Source organism: Chiloscyllium plagiosum, chromosome 4 (assembly GCF_004010195.1).
Source record: "Chiloscyllium plagiosum isolate BGI_BamShark_2017 chromosome 4, ASM401019v2, whole genome shotgun sequence".
NCBI classification, from domain to species: domain Eukaryota; kingdom Metazoa; phylum Chordata; class Chondrichthyes; order Orectolobiformes; family Hemiscylliidae; genus Chiloscyllium; species Chiloscyllium plagiosum.
This window is the reverse complement of record NC_057713.1, coordinates 136,401,604-136,423,315: the sequence shown is the minus strand read 5'-3', so window position 1 is coordinate 136,423,315 and position 21,712 is coordinate 136,401,604. Positions and strand designations below refer to the sequence as shown.

The 21,712-nt window shown below is 43.4% G+C and overlaps 1 protein-coding gene across 6 annotated transcripts in view; it reads right to left on the bottom strand.

Annotated features, from left to right (window-relative positions):
- ca8 (carbonic anhydrase VIII) overlaps window positions 1–21,712 on the bottom strand; it is a 65,492-nt gene that overhangs the window by 19,999 nt on the left and 23,781 nt on the right. For 2 of the 6 annotated variants that reach the window (XM_043689319.1, XM_043689318.1), the window contains exons 7-10: window positions 18,223–18,271; window positions 18,010–18,122; window positions 6,447–6,613; window positions 3,965–4,319 (exon numbers count right to left, since the gene is read on the bottom strand). In XM_043689319.1, coding sequence (XP_043545254.1) covers window positions 6,479–6,613; window positions 18,010–18,122; window positions 18,223–18,271 — 297 coding nt within the window. In that variant the 3' untranslated portion in view covers window positions 3,965–4,319; window positions 6,447–6,478. Of the gene's footprint in view, window positions 1–3,964; window positions 4,320–6,446; window positions 6,614–18,009; window positions 18,123–18,222; window positions 18,272–21,712 lie in introns of those variants that run through there. The other 4 variants (XM_043689316.1, XM_043689317.1, XM_043689315.1 and 1 more) reach the window with 3 other exon arrangements.

Here is a 21,712-nt window from a genome sequence, read left to right as displayed (position 1 = left end):
CTGGTGGCTAGCTTTCTTCCTGTTTGTCCTACGTAGTGTTTGTGGCAGTCCTTGCATGGAATTTTGTAGATGACGTCGGTTTTGTCCGTGGGTTGTACTGGGTCTTTTCAAGAAGAGCAGATAGTCAAAAAATACAGTGAGCATATTCCTCAAGAACAAACCACGACAAGCAGACCAAACACAGCCAGAAACCCTAACCACCTTGCCATACATCAAAGAAGTTTCAGAAATGACAGCCAGATTACTAAGACGTCTTGAAATCCTAGCAGCACACAAACCCACCAACACTCTCAAACAAAAACTAACAAACTTAAAAGACCCAGTACAACCCATGGACAAAACCAACGTCATCTACAAAATTCCATGCAAGGACTGCCACAAACACTACGTAAGACAAACAGGAAGAAAGTTAGCCACCAGGACACACGAACACCAGCGAGACACAAAAAGACATGACCCTCTCTCCCTCGTAGCCCTACAGGCTAAGCAAAGACATGCCAGAGAATTCCTAGAGGCCTGGCAATCCAGCCGCAACGCCATAAACAAACACACAGGTCTAGATACCATCTATCAACCCCTCAGAAAACAAACAGGAAATGACATCACCACAAACCCCAGGAACCCCATCCAGGAGAAAGATATAAATAGAAAGCAGGAGACAACAGCTTCATTTCACTTGGAGGTCACCACTGATGACGTTACCTAGCCAGGTAATGAAACGTCTGGATATAAAACCTACAGCTCACCAAGCAAAGTTACACCCTAAAACTCAAACGGAGCTACAAACCTTGCGACCATATTCCAAATGAGGCCAAACCAAACAGCTACAACATTACTTGCCAGTTTTTGTACTCTCTAAGCCCTGACCAATGAAGGTAAGCCTGCCATACACACCTTCCTGACAGCCTTATCCACTTGTGCTGCCACTTCAGGGAACTGAAACCCACCAACCCAACATCCCCTCCCGGCACCCTCCCCTGCCACCACAGGAATTGCAAAACCTGCCCCCATACCTCCTCTGTCACCTTCATCCAAGGCCCCAAAGGAGCTTCCACATCCATCATAGTTTTACCTGTACATCTAAGTGTGTCAATTATTGTATCCGTTGCTCCAGATGCAGTCTCCTCTACATTGGGGAGACCGGATGCCTACTCAGAGCATCTCTGGGACACCCACACCAACCAACCCCACCGCCCAGTGGCTGAACACTTCAACTCTACAGTGGACATGCAGGTCCTGGGCCTCCTCCATCGCCACTCCCTCACCACCCGACAGCTGGAGAAAGAACACTTCATCTTCCACCTCAGGACCCTCCAACCCCAGGGCATCGATGTGGACTTCACCAGTTTCCTCAATTCCCCTCTCCCCACCTTACTCCAGTTCCAACCTTCCAGCTCAGCACCAACTTCATGACCTGTCCCATCCGTCCATCTTCTTTCCCACCTATCCGCTCCACCCTCCTCTCTGGCCTATCACCATCACCCACTACCTATCATTCTCTCAGCTATCTTACCCCCAGCCCCATCCCATTTATCTCCCCACCCCCTCATTCCTGAAGAAGGACTTTTGCCCGAAACATCGGCCCTCCTGCTCCTCAGATATTGCCTGACCTGCTGTGCTTTTCCAGCACCACACACTCGAGTCGAAGTTGATACTGCTAAGGGTTCTGACATTTACTGTATACTTCCCACCTGCTTTGGATCTCCCAAAAAGCATCACCTTTCTGTCCTGAGTAAACTCTACCTGCTATACAAGGGGTAACCTTATTGAGGTTTATAATATAATGAGGGGTGTGGATAAGGTGGAAAGACTGGCGTCTTTTCAATATAGTAGAGTAGATTAGATTAGATTAGATTCAGATACAGTGTGGAAACAGGCTCTTTGGCCCAACAACTCCACACCAACCCTCTGAAGAGCAACCCACCCAGACCCATTCCCCTACATCTAACACTACGGGCAATTTAGCATGACCAATTCACCTGACCTGTACATTTTTGGACTGTGGGAGGAAACCGGAGCACCCGGAGGAAACCCACGCAGACATGGCGAGAATATGCAAAGTCCACACAGTCGCCTGAGGCAGGAATTGAACCCAGTTCTCAGGCGCTGTGAGGCAGCAGTGCTAACCACTGTGCCACCCATCAAGGGGAGTTCAAAACTAGAGGGCATGTTTTTAAGACAAGAGGAGAAAGAATTTAATAAAATAAGGACATGAGGGTATTTTTGTTTTTAAAAAAAAGTTATTAGTATGTGGAATGAACTTCCAGAGGAAGTGGCAGGTGGGAAAAGTTTAGTTTGGGATTATGGTCAGCATAGACTGGGTGGATGGAAGGGTTTGTTTCCCTGCTGTATGACTCTCTGACTATTTCTCTGCCAGAGTCTCCAGCCTCTCTAGATCCTGCTGTATCCCCTGGCAATCCTCCTCACTATCCGCAGCTCCCCCAATCTTGGTGCCACCCGCAAGCTTCATCAGACATTTACATTCTCCTCCAAATTATTTCTATACATTACAAATAACAGTGGTCCCAGCAGTGATCCCTACAGAGCACAACTGGGCACAGATCTCCAGTCAAAAAATGCACCCTTCCCCTGCTACTGTCTATGACACAGCCAGTTCTGTATCTATCTTACCAGCTCACAGAGGATCCCATGTGCCTATCATGAGAGACCTCATCAATGGCCTTGCTAAAGTCCATGTAGATTATATCTACAGTCCTGCCTTCAACATCTTTGTCACTTTCTCAAAATACTCAGTCACATTTGAGAGACATGACCTTCCCCACACAAAGCCATAAGGCCACGTTTTTCCAGATGTTCAGTAAATCCTATCCTTAAGAATTTTCTCCAATGAATTTCCCTACCACTGACATAAGGCTCACCAAGCTGTAATTTCCTGGATTATCCCACTTGCCTTTCAAAAAGAGGAATGTAGTTTTCTATTCTCCAGTCCTCTGGGACCTCTCCTGTAACTAATGAGGATACAAAGATTTCATACATAGTCCTAGCAATTCCCTCACCTGCCTCCCTCAGCATTCTGGGATAGATCCCATCAGGTCCTAGGGATTTGTCCTTTACGCTTTTCAAAACACCCAACACCACCTCCTTTTCTATATTGAAATGACCCAGCATTCAACATACCCCTCCTGAGACTCCCAGACAATGTTGGAAAAATTAAAATTTCCTATCACCACCGCCCTGTTGCTCCTACATCTTTCCATAATCTGTTTACATATTTGTACATCTAGCTCATGCTCGCTGTTGGGAGGCCTGTAGTATAATCCCAACATGGTGACCACACCCTTCCTACTTCTGAGCTCTGCCCACATTGCCTCGCTGCTCGAGTCCTCCATAGTGCCCTCCGTCAGCACAGCTGCGATATCCTCTTTGACCAGTAATGCAACTCCTCCACCCCTTTTCCCTCCCTCTCTATCCTGCCTGAAGCATCTATATCCTGGGATATTTAGTTGCCAATTATGCCCTTCCCCTCAGTCAAATCTCAATAATTTCAATAACAGTTCAACAGCATTTTCAAGGGCAGCTAGGGATGGGCAATAAATTTTGGGTTAGCCCAGAGCCCCTAAATGATTTTTTTTGAAAAGCATAAGCATTTTTAACCAGCTATTTATATTTTTAAAAGTTAACATCTTGTTTCCTTTCTCACTTGTAAAATTAGCATTATGAAGTTCAGTCTGGTTTAAATGTGCTGTCAATTGGCATTAGGTTCACAAACATCCTTAGATGAGTCTTCCCCAGTGGAAGATTAAGGTAGTTGGGATTGTTATTAATTAATGTCTATTTTCATCATATTGTCCTGCTTTCTAAAACTAGATCCCATTCCCTCAGGACTGAATGACCTATTTAATAGGTACAGGCAAAATGAGCAAAAAAAAAAAAAACCACTATTCAATTTCCTTTCTCCTTCTACAGAATATTCCTGCAGCATTTATAGTCATGAGTATATATTTAGCATGAACAAAACAGTGTAACAAGACAATGAGGCTACAAAAGATGTACCACTGATGAATGTGCAAAAAGGTGATTAATTTCAATTTATTCATATCATTTTAGTGACAGATAGTCATTCTAATAATGTGTACTTATACCATGCTTTTTAGCATCAAAGAACAGTGCTTCACAGAACCATTATTCTGTAATTTTGGATGAAGAGCTTATGTTCGAAATGCTGACTCTCCTGCTCCTCGAATGCTGCCTGACTGGCTGTGCTTTTCCAGCACCACACCAACTATTGAACCACAATGGTGATATGGGGATGGATGGTCCAAAGCATAGTTACAGATGGGGTTTTTAAAAAGGAGCATCTTAAAAGGAAATGAGAGAGAAAAAAAAAGTAAGGAATTCCTAAGCTTAGAGTCAAAGTAGTATAAAAAGCCACAGTCCCTGATGGTGAGACAATTAAAATCAGAGATACGCAGGAGACCTCAGACGAACGGTAATATTTAGATTAGATTAGATTACATGACAGTGTGGAAACAGGCCCTTCGGCCCAACAAGTCCACACCGACCCGCCGAAGCGCAACCCACCCATACCCCTACATTTACCCCTTACCTAACACTACGGGCAATTGTGGGAGGAAACCGGAGCACCCGGAGGAAACCCACGCAGACACGGGGAGAATATGCAAACTCCATACAGTCAGTCGCCTGAGGCGGGACTGTGTGGAGTTATTTGACAGTTATAGAGTCACAACACAGAAACAGACTCTTCCATCCAACTCGTCCATAACAACCAAAGTTGTGGGGCTGAGGAAAATTAAAGGAGGTGGTGAAGAACAAGATCATGATAGAACTCAATAAACAGACAGGAATTTTAAAAACAAGATGCAGAATCTGCAGGGTGATGGGATTTCAAGCAAGTTAAAAAAACATGGACAGCAGATGGTTTTAATGATTTTGAGTCGATGGAGAACAGAATGTCAGAGACTGGACAATAATGCGACTGAGTAGCCCAAAGTTAAAAAGGCAAAGACATTGAATGAGAGAAGTTACAACACATCAAAAAGGCCATACAGTCCATGTGTGAGAACCTGCTAACCACTCTCAACCCACTTTCTAGCACCTGGTCCATGGCACTTCAGCTGACGATTCAGATCAGGATTTTCACCTTAATCTTCAAACCAGGCAGTGGATCCCAAGCAGTCACCATGCTCTGGGTCAAAGGGTTTTTTCTGATGGCCCCTCTCAATTACTTTAAATCTGTACCCCCGATCACTAACCTTTCCTCTAGAGGAGAAACGGGTCCTCCCCGCCCATTCTATCCAAGTCCTTCCTTACTGTGAAACTCAATTACATTATCCACAGCCTCCTGTGTTTTGAAAGAGAAAGAAGTCTGGCCTCTCCAATCTTTCATTTGCAGCTTTCAAGCCTCAAAATATTCTTATGCTCCCTCTGGAGCAATGATGACCTTCCTTTTTAGTAAGATATTACCCTCTCTTAACATTAAAATGAAGTCTCCTGGATTAACCCAGTGCCTATCCAAATAGGAGAGCTCTTCTGACACCAACAATTTGGTAAGTTCCGATTGGACATGCTCACCATTTGTTTTTCCAGAAATGTGCATATGGTTGAGTTAAAAAAAATTTCAATAATCTAGATTAGATTACTTTACAGTGTGGAAACAGGCCCTTCGGCCCAACAAGTCCACACCGACCCGCCGAAGCGTAACCCACCCATACATTTACATTTACCCCTTTTACCTAACACTACAGGCAATTTAGCATGGCCAATTCACCTGACCTGCACATCTTTGGACTGTGGGAGGAAACCGGAGCACCCGGAGGAAACCCACGCAGACACGGGGAGAATGTGCAAACTCCACACAGTCAGTCGCCTGAGGCGGGAATTGAACCCGGGTCTCTGGCGCTGCGAGGCAGCAGTGCTAACCACTGTGCCACCGTGCTGCCCACTAATCTACTTTAACAGTTTTTCTTTGTACCAACCACCAAGGCAATGGCTTAGTCTTCTCAATGTTCAACCACACAGAATTTCTGCTGATTACATACAGGCTGCTGAACAATCATTTAATTTAGTGACAGTGGAGTGATTGAGAGGGGTATTGTAGAGGTGGAGCTGGTATCATCAGCATACATCCAAGTTGTTTTTATTTCATTCATGGGACATGGGCATCATTGGCTGGGCCAGTATTTAATGCACCTTCACATCTCAATTTGTTGTGAAAAGTGTTAAATAAAGGCAGGTCAACCTTTTATCTCTCTCTTCTCCACAAGATAACCCAGGAATAAAATATATTGTTGTTTAAAGATATTCACATCTGTGTATTATGCAAACTCATCTAGAAATGGAAGTGTTTTCAAAAACTTTAACAATAGCACAGCAACCTGTAACTAAACAGCATAGATGGCTTCACGTTCACAGATTATTATTGGTCTATTTGTAGAACAGCAAGAAAGATTTTGTCTGAGGATTACCTGGAAATGATTCAGTTTAGCATCAGCATTTCCTATTGGAATGCAGCTCTGACAATTCGATCACTGAGAGGCTGAGTTGGTCTAAAATTGTCTCCTAAAATCCCATCACATCCTTCAGGAAGCTCAGCTCCTTTAACATGAGATCGTACTCTTCGGAACTCTTCTATCTGGGATAGAAAATAGAGTCAGATTCAAACAAACTGCATTTATATGACGACGTCTTTATTCCTTCATGGGAGGGAGGCATTCCTGGAGAGATGGTGTCCTTCTCTGATTGCCTTTCAACTGAAGGCCTCACCAGGAAATTTCAGGGGCTGGCCAAAGGTCAACCACATTTGTGGTTCTGGAGTCACACAGAGCAGCCTGAGCGAGAACGTCAGATTTTCCACTCTTAAAAAAAATTTGTGAACCAGATAGATTCATGACAAATGAGTAATATTGATAGTCATCATCTCTGCAATTTAACTTCATATTCCAGATTTTTATTAAATTAAATTTAAATTCTACCAGCTGCCACTGAAGCATTCTGTAGGGTCATCGAACCCAAAGCATTAACTGTTTCTCCCTGCACAGATGTTACAAGACCTGCATGAGCAGCAGTTACATGAGCAGCATTAAGTCACCATCTCCCCTGTTACCTTTCTTATACAATGGGACAGCATTGGCTATTCTCCAGTCCTCTGGGACCGCACTTGTGGCCAAAGACGATACAAAGATGTCTGTCAATGCTCCAGCAATTTGTTCTCGTACATCCCTCAGTATTCTGGGATCGATCCCATCAGAACCCAGGGACATATCTACTTTCATACTTGAAGACACAAAATACTTCTTCCTTTTTAATAGCAACTTGCTTAGAGATTCACTCCCTTCCTGGAGATCTTCCTCCACCAATACCTTCTCTTTGGTGACTAGATTAGATTAGAATAGATTAGATTCCCTACAGTGTGGAAACAGGCCCTTCGGCCCAACAAGTCCACACCGACCCTCTCAAGAGCAACCCATCCAGACCCATTCCCCTACATTCAGCCCTAACTAATGCACCTAACACTACGGGCAATTTAGCATGGTCAAATCACCTAACCTGCACATCTTTGGACTGTGGGAGAAAACCTGAGCACCCAGAGGAAACCCACGCAGACACAGGGAGAATGTGCAAACTCCACACACAGACGTTGCCCGAGGCAGGAATTGAACCTGGGCCCCTGATGCTGTGAGGCAGCAGTGCTAACCACTGAGCCACTGTGCTGCCCTGACACAAGTATTAGTTTAGGACCTCACCTACCTCTTCTGGCACCACACACCAATTCCCTCCTCAGTTCTTGAGTGGGCCACCCCTTTCCCTGGCTACCCTCTTGCTTTCTATACAAGTATAGAAAAAAAACTCAACTCTCCCCTTCAGTTGAAGAATCAGTAATATCCCCCTCATGTTAAAAACCACTAAGAAACGACTGAGGGTATAAGGATACAATGTTCTCAGGATCTTTAATGTTCATCGTTAAGAGGGGCTCTGCAGTAGCACTGACTGAGCTGGCTGTATCCAAAATAACAGCTGCAAAACATCGCCTGAGAAAGCTGGAACTAACTATCAATGTAATCCTGCCCTTACCAATTTGCAGATTGATCAGAGTTACAATGATATACAGTCTAGAGTAGAGACTAAGTCCAGCCCAGGAGGGGCTTTCACACAGTGGCTCTGACCTGCTGAAAATAATTCAAACTGATCTAACTACTCCAAACTAGGAATCAGTGAGACTCTGCGGGCTATCAGCAGAATTGTAACCTCATGGCTAGGCATACACCTCCATACCTACCCCCCCCCCCCCCACCTGACTGTTACCATCTTGCCAAAAAGATGAATATTGGTTCAAAGCAGAATGCATACCAAGAACCCCACCATACAGAGATACAAAGGAACGATCAAATCTGGTGAAGCTATTCCATGGGACTGCTTGCATGTCAAATAGCACATGACAGAGAGCGCTCAGGTGATCCCACAACCAATGGATCAGAATCTAACCTCTGCAGTCCTGCTACATCCAGTCATGGATAGTGATGGACAAGCCTCCTCCAACGGTCCCCAGTATTCCAGATGCCAGTCTTCAATCTATTTGATTCATTCCACATGAGCTCGAGAAACTGTTGGAGAGACTGGATACTGAGAATACACTCTGGCAATGGTACTGGACATGTGCTCCAGAATTAGCCACCTCCCAAGCCAAACTCTTCCAGTCCAGCTACAACATTGTCCTCTACCCAACAGTGTGGAAAATTGCCCACATATTTCCCATGCATCCCACCCAATGAACTCAATGTACTCTATGCTCACTTTGGACTGGTGAGTGAAATGATACTACCTGCCCCAACAGCACCCATACCCACATTCACCACCACAGACATCAGATAGACCTTGGAGTGTGAACCCATGGAAAGGACTGGCTCAGAGGGAGTCCCATCCATGCACTCAGATCCAGCACACACCAGCTGGCAGGAGTATGCCCATCTTTAACCTCTCCTTATTGAGAGATGAAATTCCCACCAGCTTCAAGACAACTTCACTATTATCCAAGTACTGAAGAAGAAAAAAAAAATCAGCTAATGTGCCTTAATGACTAATGCCAGATTATTCTGACCGCCATCATTATGAAGCGCTTTGAGAGGTCAGTAATGGGACACATCAACTCCAGCCTCCCAGATTGCCTTAATCCACTACAATTCATCTACCATCACAACAGGTCCATGGCAGACAGACAATCTCCCTGTCCCTATACTCATCCCTGGAACATATGGATAACAAGGACACCTACGTCAGTGTCCTATTTATAGATTTTAGGCCTGTCTTTGACACTATAATTCCAACCAAATCCAGCTTCAAACTCAGGCCTAGGTCTCTGCTCCCCCCCCAGGATCCTTGATCTCCTGACCCACAGACTGCATCAGTAATGACAGGTGACAGCACCTCCTCTACCATAATCCTCAACACCAGTGCCCCACAGACTATGTACTCATCTGCTGACTAGCTTCCTTATACATGCATGACTGTGTCGCCAAGTTCAGTTCTAACTCCATTTAGAAATTTGCTGATGACACCACTGTAGTAGGTTGGATCTCAAATGACAAGACAGAGTACAAGAAAGAGATGGAGAGCTTAGCAGCATGGTGTAAAGACAACAATCTCTCCCTCAATGTCAGCAAATTGAAGGAGCTGGCCATAGACCTCAGGAAGTGGAGTGGAGGGCACGTCTCTGTCTCTATCCATGGGACTGAGGTGGAGATGGTCAAGAGTTTCAAGTTCTCGGAAGTAAATACCACCACCAATCTGTCCCTGTCCATCTACATTGATGCTACAGTCAGAAAGCACACCAACACCTCGACTTCCTCAGGAGGCCAAGGAAATTCAGCATGTCCACAGTTACTCTCACCAATTTTTATAGATTCACCACAGAAGGCATTATATCCAGATGCATCACAGCTCAATATGGCAACTGCTCTGCCCAAGACCACAACAAATTAGAGTTGTGAACCAGCTCAGTCCATCATGCAAACCAGCCATCCATTAACTGACTCAGTCTACACTTCCCACTGCCTCGGGCAAGCAGCCAACAGAAAGACCCTTCTCATCCCAGTTAAACCCTTTTCCAGTGGGAAAAAGATACAAACATTTGAAAACATGAACCAACAGATTCAAGAAAAGCTTCTTTCCCGCTGTTTTCAGATTTATGAAAGGACCTCTCATATTAGAGTTGATCTTTCTCTGCACCTTCTGCACCTTCTCTGTAGCTGTAACATTATATTCTGTGTTCTGTACTGTCACCCTGATGTACTTATGTGGTGTATTTGTCTGGTTAGCATGCAAAACAATATTTTTCACTATCTCAGTACATGTAACAATAAATCAAATCTAAACTATGCCCTGTACACAAAAGCAGGACAAGTCCAATGTGGCCAAACGACCATCCTATCCACGCCCACTTAATCATCAGCAAGTGATGGAAGAAATTGGTGACGGTGCTATCAAGCAGAACTTGCAAAGGTATAACCTTTAAATCTATAAAAATTGGAGAGTGTCACTGTGGACATGCTGAATTTCCTTGGCCTCCTGAGGAAGTCGAGGTGTTGGTGTGCTTTCTGACTGTAGCATCAATGTAGATGGACAGTGACAGATTGGTGGTGGTATTTACTCCCGGGAACTTGAAAGGCAGAACTGTTTGGGTTCTGCCAGGACATTCAGCTCCTGACCTAATTACCCCAAACGTGGACCAAAGAGCTGAACTCCAGAGGAGAGACAACTGTCACTTCCCTTGTCATTAAGGCTTGACCAAGAATAGCATCAAGGAACTCTAAAACCGGAGCTGGCAGGAAATAGGAGGAAAGCACTCTGCTGTTGGAACATAAAGGATGATGATTGTGGCTGTTGGAGGTCAGTCATCTCAGTTCCAGGACATCTCTGCAGGAGCTCCTCAGGAAAGTGTCCTAGGCCCAACCATCTCCAACTGCTCCATCAATGACCTCCGTTGGTCAGAAGTGGGAAACAAAAACAGAAATTGCTAGAAAAACTCAGCAGGTCTGGCAGCATGTGGAGAGAAATCAGAGTTAACGTTTTGGGTCGAGTGACCCTTCCTCAACCTTTCTTCAGGCCAGGAGCGAGGATATTCACTGATGAATGTACAATTTCTCAGACACCAACAGTCCAAACCCATGTACAGTAACATAGATGGGAGCAAGGAATATACCTACCACCTTATTAAAACAATCTTTTGGTCTCAACCACTTTGTTGTAGTGAACTCCACTGGCACACCACTCTCTGGGTGAAGAAATTTCTCATCTCAGTCCTGAAAGGGTTTACCCATTATCCTTGAACTATGACCCCCTGATTCTGGACTCTACACCATTGGGAATATTCTTCCTGCATCTAACCTAATAATCTAATCCTAGATCCCCCTCATTCTTCTAAACTCCAGTGAACACAATCTCCCCTCAGACATCAGTCCTGCCACCTCAGGAATCAGTCTTTGCTTCACTCCCTCCATCACCAGAACATCCTTCTTCAGATAAGGAGATCAAAATTGCGCACAATATTCCAGATGTAGCCTTACCAATGCCCTGATTACAGTAAGACATCCTTGTTCCTATAATCGAATCCTCTCACTATGAAAGCCAGTATAAGTGTACCTACAACCTACTGCACCTGTATGCTTCCCTTCAGTGACTGGTGCACAGGGACACCCAGGTCTTGTGAAATCTCCCCCCCCCACCCAGTCTCAATTTACAGCCAAATAATAATTTGCTTTCCTATTTTTGCTACAAAGAAATAGTAAGATTTGGAAAATATCGAGTCTTCAGCTGATAGGTAGTGAGAAATCTTTGTCACACCAATGCCAGGCACAATCTCCAAAAGTGTGTCTAACCATCACCTCGACTTTAATGGCATTACCATATCCCAATCTCTCACCATCAACATTCTGGGGATGACCGACCATTTTCTGCACCATAAGCACTACATTTTAGGATTCGTGACCCTTTCCAGGATGCAGGGACATGTTCACACTACAACGTTCATATTTACGGTCTATGCAACCACTTCTTTTAAAGACCCAAGGAAGAAAGCCATCAGGGTTCAGGGATGGGTCAATGTTTAGTCCCCATTAGCTTTGAGTATTTTGGTCATTTTGTGATAACATTTATTTTAAATCCCTCCTCGTCTCCTTCCCTTATATTTTCTTCTATTATAAGGATGCTCCTTTGCCTGTCATCTATAAAGATGACAAATATAAAATATTTGTCCAAAACATCTTCTCTCCATCTTCATTAATTCCCCTGCCTCATCCTCGAAATGACCAATGAGAGTTTCAGCTACTCTCTGCTTTTTTAGTACTTGGAAAACCTCTCCCCGGTCTGAATTTATATTTCTTGTTACTTACTCCAAAATTCCAACTTCACCCGCATTCTTTCATGACATCCTTTTTAGATTTCTGAAAATTTGAATCTTCTGGCCTCTTACGAACCATGGAACCTTGCACCACAGAGCTTTGACAACATTATGTGACAATCATATAACCCAATAAGTATGCACCCTTTATAGCTCAGGTTCCATCATCATGGTCTTGGCAATCACCATTGACCAAAAGATGTATTGAATTAATAATGGCTTCAAATACAAGTGAATATTCTGCACAAAACACTTTTCCTCATTAAAAACTTGATTGAGTTTTTTGAAGTAACAAAGAGGATTGAAGAGGGCAGAGCAGTAGATGTGATCTACATGGACTTCAGTAAGGCGTTTGACAAGGTTCCCCAAGGTAAGATCTCACGGAATACTGGGAGAACTAGCCATTTGGATACAGAACTGGCTCAAAGGTAGAAGACAGAGGGTGGTGGTGGAGGGTTGTTTTTCAGACTGGAGGCCTGTGACCAGTGGAGTGCCACAAGGATCGGTGCTGGGTCCTCTACTTTTTGTCATTTACATAAATGATTTGGATGCGAGCACAAGAGGTACAGTTAGTAAGTTTGCAGATGACACCAAAATTGGAGGTGTAGTGGACAGCGAAGAGGGTTACCTCAGATTACAACAGGATCTGGACCAGATGGGCCAATGGGCTGAGAAGTGACAGATGGAGTTTAATTCAGATAAATGCGAGGTGCTGCATTTTGGGAAAGCAAATCTTAGCCCGACTTATACACTTAATGGTAAGGTCCTAGGGAGTGTTGCTGAACAAAGAGACCTTGGAGTGCAGGTTCATTGCTACTTGAAATTGGAGCAGCAGGTAGATAGGATAGTGAAGAAGGCGTTTGGTATGCTTTCCTTTATTGGTCAGAATATTGAGTACAGGAGTTGGGAGGTCACCTTGAGGATGTACAGGACATTAGTTAGGCCACTGTTGGAATATTGTGTGCAATTCTGCTCTCTGTTCTGTAGGAAAGATGTTGTGAAACTTGAAAGGGTTCAGAAAAGATTTACAAGGATGTTACCAGGGTTGGAGGATCTGAGCTATAGGGAGAGGCTGAACAGGCTAGGGCTGTTTTCCCTGGAGCGGAGGCTGAGGGGTGACCTTATAGAGGTTTACAAAATTATGAGGGGCATGGTTAGGGTAAATAGACAAAGTCTTTTCCCTGGGGTCAGGGAGTCCAGAACTAGAGGACATAGGTTTAGGGTGAGAGGCGAAAGATATAAAAGAGACCTAAGGGGCAACTTTTTCACGCAGAGGGTGGTACGTGTATGGAATGAGCTGCCAGAGGAAGTGGTGGAGGCTGGTACAATTGCAACATTTAAAAGGCATTTGGATGGGTATATGAATAGGAAGGGTTTGGAGGGATATGGGCGGGGTGCTGGCAGGTGGGACTAGATTGGGTTGGGATATCTGGTTGGCATGGGCGGGTTGGACCGAAGGGTTTGTTTCTGTGCTGTACACCTCTGTGACTATCTGACTCTATATTTGTAAATGCAAGTCAGGACCGTGATGGGATTGTGATCCTCAAAATGGGTGCAGTTACACCGAAAGTGAAACTTCAGTTGTTAAATACCATGAAGGACAGAGAAGGTGGTGCACCCCCACTATTAGACTTGGTGTCCACCTGCCTGTGGTGTCAGGGCAACCAGGGAGGACCTACTCACTATCATCCACTTCCCAAAAACAAATTAAGTGTGCTCTCGGAAGAAGTGTCAGAAGTTGGGAGCATCTATAATTGTACCAAAAACCAATCTCAAAATGATGTTGACAGGTATCCTTTCCCTCCGATACACTGGGATCTAAGCTCCAAAAAACTACTGATGTCCATGCTTGACCAATTTTGTTTTAAAATGGCACTTTTAATTTGAAGAAAATTTTAATTCCTTTTTTCAAAAAGTCAAACTTTGCAGTGGGATGTTGCCAAGACTTTCAGGCAGCTTCATGAAATCTGGGACAGATTTAGCCCAAGGATTAGCATTTTATTTTAAAATCAAGCTGCGGGGCAGAACTTTCTCAGCCCCCCCCCCCCCCCCCCGCCGAGGCCCTGCCACCGGAACTGAACAGGGATCCTAAAGGTCAGAGAGCAGGCGCAGCAGGAAGACCGGTCACAAATATCCAGGAAAGAGCCTCTTATGTAACCAGCTCAGTGTACAATCCACTCAACATCATTGGCCCTGGCACCTCCATTGGGAGAGGAGAGCATGGATGGTGCAGATAAACAATAGAACAATGAGGATGAGGTGGGGGGGGGGGGGGGGGGGGGATGAGGGGAGCCTTCCGTGGATTAGTCCCAACAGTTGTCATCTTTTTGGAGTGCAGTCCTCTTGCAGCGTAGGCCCTCTCCTTCGACAGCCCCTTGGCTTTTTGCATAATTGCCATGGCAACCTCTGTACACACCACCACTATTTTGTTGGCAGCACAGTGAAGAGGTCACAAAATACACGGAATTGGGACCTAAACAACGGAAAGTGTTGGCCCACTGAGAACCCAATCCATACGGTCCCAGGCAAGTCTCTTCAGGAGGTAGAAATGAGTTACGAGGTATTCAGACAATTTTCTCCTATTTTCCTGGTCATAGATGGAGGAAATTCAGCCAATAGCCTAAACAACAAATCAACCTGTTTTCAGTGACATTTGGTTGAACTCCAGGATGAAGTTAAAAGTTGGGTTTCTGGTCTTTGTTCCTGTTCTGTAAAGTGCTGAGAATGAGCTAATAACCATACTGGAAATAGCCTTTCAATAATTACTAAATTCAGGCTATGTTTTCATCAAAAATAGCCCATTAAGCTTACTCATTGAATTAACCTGCCTGAAACTTTTGCGCATCCAGAGTCGAGTACTAGAGCCTGTGAATTATTTATTTTCTGAATTAAACTTGAAGGTTATCGAAGAGACATCAAAAAATAAATTAAAATCTAGCCTGACTGATTTAGAGCAACTAAAAACAGCAGACAACACCACACAACATCATAATTACAATTGTGTTATGCAGTAGTTCAATAATTCTTTATTATGAAAGATAATATGAACTAATTAAAAAGTAAATAATCACACACAGTGCAGTATGAGGGGAATTGGTTGATTTCAAAGCCTCTGCGGTACCAGCTTTCCTGTATTTTCATATTTACTCAGTGGGAAATAATGTGAAATAAAATTTGCAATTCTTGGTTTTGATTCAAAACATGTGACACGTGTTTAATGTCAAGTAGTCTATTTGACACCAGCTCTATTTAACTACAATATTTCACCTCTCTGCTTTGTTCTAGATACTTCTCTAGTTAGGAGTTTGATATGCTTGAGCTTTTGAAAAAAAGACAAGAACATAGCCATTTTCTAACCAATTAGCAACAGTGAATGGCTACACTGTGGAGTTACAGCTTCCTGCACGGTTAAATATTCTAGTGCTCTATTTAGGTTTATTCTATTCTATTATCAATCCCAGACCAAAAATTAAAGAGTCAAAAGTCCTAACAACTGACTTCATCTCAATTTTTCTCTTGGGGGGGGGGGGGGAGGAGGTGTTTCAGATTCCCAGTGTACTACTAGTATGTCACTGCTACTGGAAGGGAGAAGCAGAACAGGGAAAAGTGAACTACATCATGTGTATCCAGACTTTCACTGAGTTTGTGAGAAACGTGGTCAAAGAGCATTAAAAATGAGAAAAGGTAACCTCAAGCAGCTTTGCATACCTAAAAATACAGAACTTGCAGTTCTAGTTTCACGGATCTTTGCTTACTCTATGTGGGAGATTTAAACATAATCCTTAAACTGAAGGTTATACCATGTTCTAGGTATCTGTGGATTTGTCCGAGCCCAGGACCAATGGCTATTTCCTTTGATAAATCATCAAGTTAATTCAGTTGAAAAATGAACCAAGAGTAAATAGAACACATATCTGTGATTAATACTGTTTCAAAATATTTTAAGTGGAAAACGGCTATGATGTAATAAGAGAGACAAGGGTAAATGTGACTCCACAATAGAGCTATCCCAGATTCAAACAGTTTTTCCTTTTGTAAACTGTTGTAGTTCACGATAATGTTATTGATCTACATGGGGTTAATGAGGGCACTAATTTAATTTCTTCCTAAGATTATAGAACTCCCTAATGCAGTGTATTTATAATTAAAAATTATACTCTAATGAAAATAAAATTAAAAATCACATGACATCAGAACTTCCAAATAAATCTGTTGGACGATAACCTGGTATGGTGAGCTTTTTAAACTTGGTCCACATCGGTCCTCCACATAATGAAAAACAACAAGACTGACTGCAGTATTCAAAAGAACAAAGAAATTTCCATGTCCTTGCCAACATTTATCCTTCAGCCAACTTCAGGCAAGCACAGACCCAGATCTTTAAGTCAGTGCGAGAGCAGAATGCTTCGCCCTGACACGACTGGAGTTTGAACACAGTGTCATGCAGAGTCAGGAAGACACATATTGAAGCATATCTATAGTTCAGAACCAATCCCCTTTTCTCATCATAGACTGCATAGAAGGTCCACTTTCAGTTAATTGACTTGTTGTGATTTCAAATGTACAAGTCACCCACAACATTACACAGCCACCAGCGCTCCTCCCTTAACCTCCTAACAATGCTCACCTTGCCAACTGACCTCAGATAAAATACACCCATCAATGGTGCACCACCCTGAAATACCCACCTACCCTCATCCAACCAATACTACTCACCTTGCCATGTGACATTGTTCACCATCCTGGAACATGCTGAGCAGTGACAGGGGAAACTGCAGAGTTGCGTTGAGGTTGCTAGGGGATGCTGGAGCACTATGATACACAGCTATTTCACTTCCACTGAATACATCCTGAAACTTTACAATGGTTACAAAAGCTCCAAATAAAATCAGTTCAAAAAAAAAAAAAAGGGCAAATACAGTGCAAATAGCTCCAGCCTGTGAGAAATTAGCCACCTCCTCCCACTGTTGTGGAAGACTGTACAGTGGGGTTTTCCCATTTAAATATTATACACTTGCAAATGTCAACACTTCCTCAGGGTCTCACGTTACAGGAGTCATTCACAGCTCCCTACATCAGAATGGAGGTTATCACATTCAGGCCATCGGGTTTCCTACATTAATCATACAAAATATGCCAATGATATTACAGCCAGAGATTGAAAGGCAGTGCGAATCCATGTCCTTCCTTTGAAATCCAGGCAAAAAAGTTACACATTATGAGCTGTTTGCATTAACATAATGACATAATTAAGTTAGCTGTATTAAATTAATATTCAAATTAGCCTGAGCAAAATTGGACAATGGTCATATGGTTACTTCCAGTGACATGTTACAGTTGTTCCTTTCTCTTTAAAATCAAATGTCACTTTACAATAACTTCAAACGATGGCATTTAACAGCTACATCAAAGTGAAAAATACATTTGTTTATTCTTATTGATTGATCACTATGGTTACCTGACTTCTGTTGATGTTTCCAGAAAAAAAATGATAAAAGATAACTATCATTTCATCTTTGACCTTTGCTTGGGATTCCAATACCTGTATAGCTTTTTTAAGTAAAGCCTTTGAAAAGGAAATTGACTTTCCAAGTTTCTCCTGTGCAGGGAGAAGCTTTATGAAGTTCACTACGTACCTGTAACTGAGAGATTGTGAGTGGGTATCGGAATAAGATCCAGGTCACGTTCTCACAACATGGTGGGATGGTCAGAGAGCCTTCATATACCCAGTAATCTCGAAGGAGTGGATCTAAACATGGACAAAATTAGAAACATTTAAAAGGAGAATACAAGAGTCCTGCAGCATTAGCTTAACAAAACGGAGAATATATCAAGCAGAAAATACTCACCAGGAAGTAAGGTATTGGGATTAAAACATGGTATGGTCTTCAATTTTCCCTAGCCAACAAAAATTGAAAATGAGAATACTTATAACAAAAGAATGAGCATTAGGTTTTATTGTCATGTACTCAAATACAGAAGTACAGTGAAGAGTGAACAACATTGCACCATCCTAACTACCTAGCTCCAGTCATGTCAGCTACGACCGATTCTACTCAAACCAATAAAGTCAGCCAAAGAACATTGAACATTACAGTACAGGCCGTTCGGCCTTCTGTCAATCCACTCTGTGAAACCAATCTGAAGCCCATCTAACCTGCACAATTCCATTCTTGTTCATATGCTTTTCCAATCACCATTTAAATGCCCATAAAGCTGGTGAGTATAACTGTTCCAGGTAGTGCGTTCCACTCCCCTACTACTGAGTAAAGAAACTACCTCTGACATCTGTCCTAGATATATCACCCTTCAATTTAAAGCTATGTCCCCTCGTGCTAGCCATCACCATCTGAGGAAAAAGGCTCTCACGTCTAACCCTCTGATTATCTTATATGTCTCACTTAAGTCACCTCTCAACCTTTTTCTCTCTAACGAAAAACAGCCTCAAGTCTCTCAGCCTTTCCTCATAAGACCTTCCCTCCATACCAGGCAACATCCTAGTAAATCTCCTCTGAACCCTTTCCAAATCTTCCACATTGTAGGAATAATGTGGTGACCTGAACTGTACGCAAAATTCCAAGTGCAGCCGCACCAGAGTTTTGTACAGCTGCAGCATGACCTCATGGCTCCGAAACTAAATCCATCTACCAATAAAAGCTAGCACACCGTACCCCTTCTTAACACCTCTAATCAACCTGAGTGGCAACTTTCAGGGATCTATGTACATGGACACCGAGATCTCTCTGCTCATCTACACGACCAAGACTCTTACCATTCGCCCAGTACTCTGCATTCTTGTTGCTCCTTCCAAAGTGAATCACTTCACACTTTTCTGCATTAAACTCCAATTCCCACACCTCAGCCCAGCTCTGCAGCATATTTATGTCTCTCTGTAACCTGAAACATCCTTCAGCACTATCCACAACTCCACTGATCTTAGTGTCATCTGCAAATTTACTAACCCACCCTTCTACGCACTCATCCAGGTTATTTATAAAATGACAAACAGCAGTGGCCCCAAAACAGATCCTCGTGGAAGATTTGCAACTTAGATTGAGGTTCTGGATGTAGGTTTGCTCGCTGAGCTAGAAGATTCGTTTTCTGACATTTCGTCACCATACTAGGTAACATCTTCAGTGAGCCTCCGGATGAAGCACTGATGGTGTAGTCCACTTTCACCAACCGTAGGAAACTCTATAAATAGAATCATTTCCTATGGTGATATCATGTCTTGTTCTTTCACCATCATTAAATGATATAAATGAGAGGAAACCTTCAAGACCATCAATAATACCCTTACTGGCATAAAATTCACGAAAGAGGAGGAAAACAACAAACTGCCATTCCTGGATGTCACAGTAGAGCGAACAGCCAATGGGGAACTTCAAACCAGCGTCTACAGAAAAACACCACCTACGGACCAAATATGGGACTATAGAAGCAATCATCCCAACATCCACAAACAAAGCTGCATGATAACATTTCAATGAGCCACCACACACTGCAGCACAGAGGAACTACGCAGAGCAGAGGAAAATTGGTGTTTTCAAAACGATCAGGTATCCAATGAACACAGTCCGCTGATTTCTCAGCAACAAACCCAAACAAGCAGTCAAAACACGTCCAGAAACCGTAGCCACTCTCCCCGATATCAAAGACATCTCAGAAATGACTACCAGACTACACAGACCCCTTGACATCATGGTAGCCCACAAACCCACCAACACACTAAAACAGCAGCTAATGAACTTGAAAGACCCTATACAGACAACAAGCAAAACTAATGTTATTTTACAAAATACCTTGTAAGAACTGTACCAAGCACTACATTGGACAAACAGGCAGAAAACTAGCCACCAGGATACATGAACATCAACTAGCCACAAAAAGACATGACCCTCTCACACTAGTATCCTTGCATACAGATGAGGAAGGACACCACTTCGACTGGGACAACACATCCATTCTCGGACAAGCCGAACAGAGACATGCACGAGAATTCCTAGAAGCATGGCATTCCAACCGGTACTCTCAACAAACACTGACTTGGACCCCATTTACCACCCCCTGACAAAACTAAGAAAATGGCATCATAGGAAGTAATGTCACCACTGGAAATGACATCACCAACCCTAGGAAACTCAAACATATAAATAGAAAGCAGCCTACACCATTAGTGCTTCATTCGGAGGCTCACTGATGTTACCTAGTATGGTGATGAAATGTCTGAAAACAAACCTTCCAGCTCAGTGAACAAACCTACATCTAGATCCTTGTCGTACACCACTAGTAACTGGACTCCAGGATGAACATTTCCCATCAACCACTACCCGCTGTCTTCTTTCAGCTAGCCAATTTCTGATCCAAACTGCTAAATCACCCCAATCCCATGCCTCCATATGGTGTGCAATAGCCTACCGTGGGGAACCTTAACACCTTACTGAAATCCATATACACCACATCAACCACTTTACCCTCATCCATCTGTTTGGTCACCTTCTCAAAGAACTCAATAAGGTTTCTGAGGCACGACCTACCCTTCACAAAACCATGTTGACTATCCCTAATCAAATTATTCCTTTCCAGATGATTATAAGTCCTATCACTTACACCCTTTCCAACACTTTATCCATAACGGAAGTAAGGCTCACTGGTCTGTAATTTCCAGGGTGGTCTCTACTCCCCTTCTTGAAGAAGGAGACAACATTTGCTATCCTCCAATCTTCTGGGACTATTCCTGTAGACAATGACAACACGGAGATCAAAGCCAAAGGCTCTGCAACCTCCTCACCGGCTTCCTAGAGAATCCCAGGATAAATCCCATCCGGCCCAGGGGACTTATTTATTTGCACACTTTCCAGAATTGTTAACACCTCCCTGTGAGCCTCAATCCCATCTTGTCTAGTAGCCTGTATCTTCGTATTCCCCTCGACAGCATTGTCTTTTTCCAGTGTGAATACTGATGAAAAATATTGATCTAGCGCTTCCCTCATCGCCTCAGACTCCACGCACAACTTCCCACTACTGTCCTTGATTGGCCTTAATCTTACTTTAGAGCTGAAAAAGGTGTTGCTGGAAAAGCGCAGCAGGTCAGGCAGTATCCAAGGAGCAGGAGAATCAACATTTTGGGCATAAGCCCTTCTTCAGGAATCAGCTTATACCCGAAACGTCGATTCTCCTGCTCCTTGGATGCTGCCTGACCTGCTGCGATCTCCTTCAGCTCTGATCTCCAGCATCTGCAGTCCTCACTTTCTCCTACCTAATCTTTCTCTAGTCATTCTTTTATTCCTGATATACTTAGAAAGCGCCTTAGGGTTTTCCTTGATCCTATCCACCAAT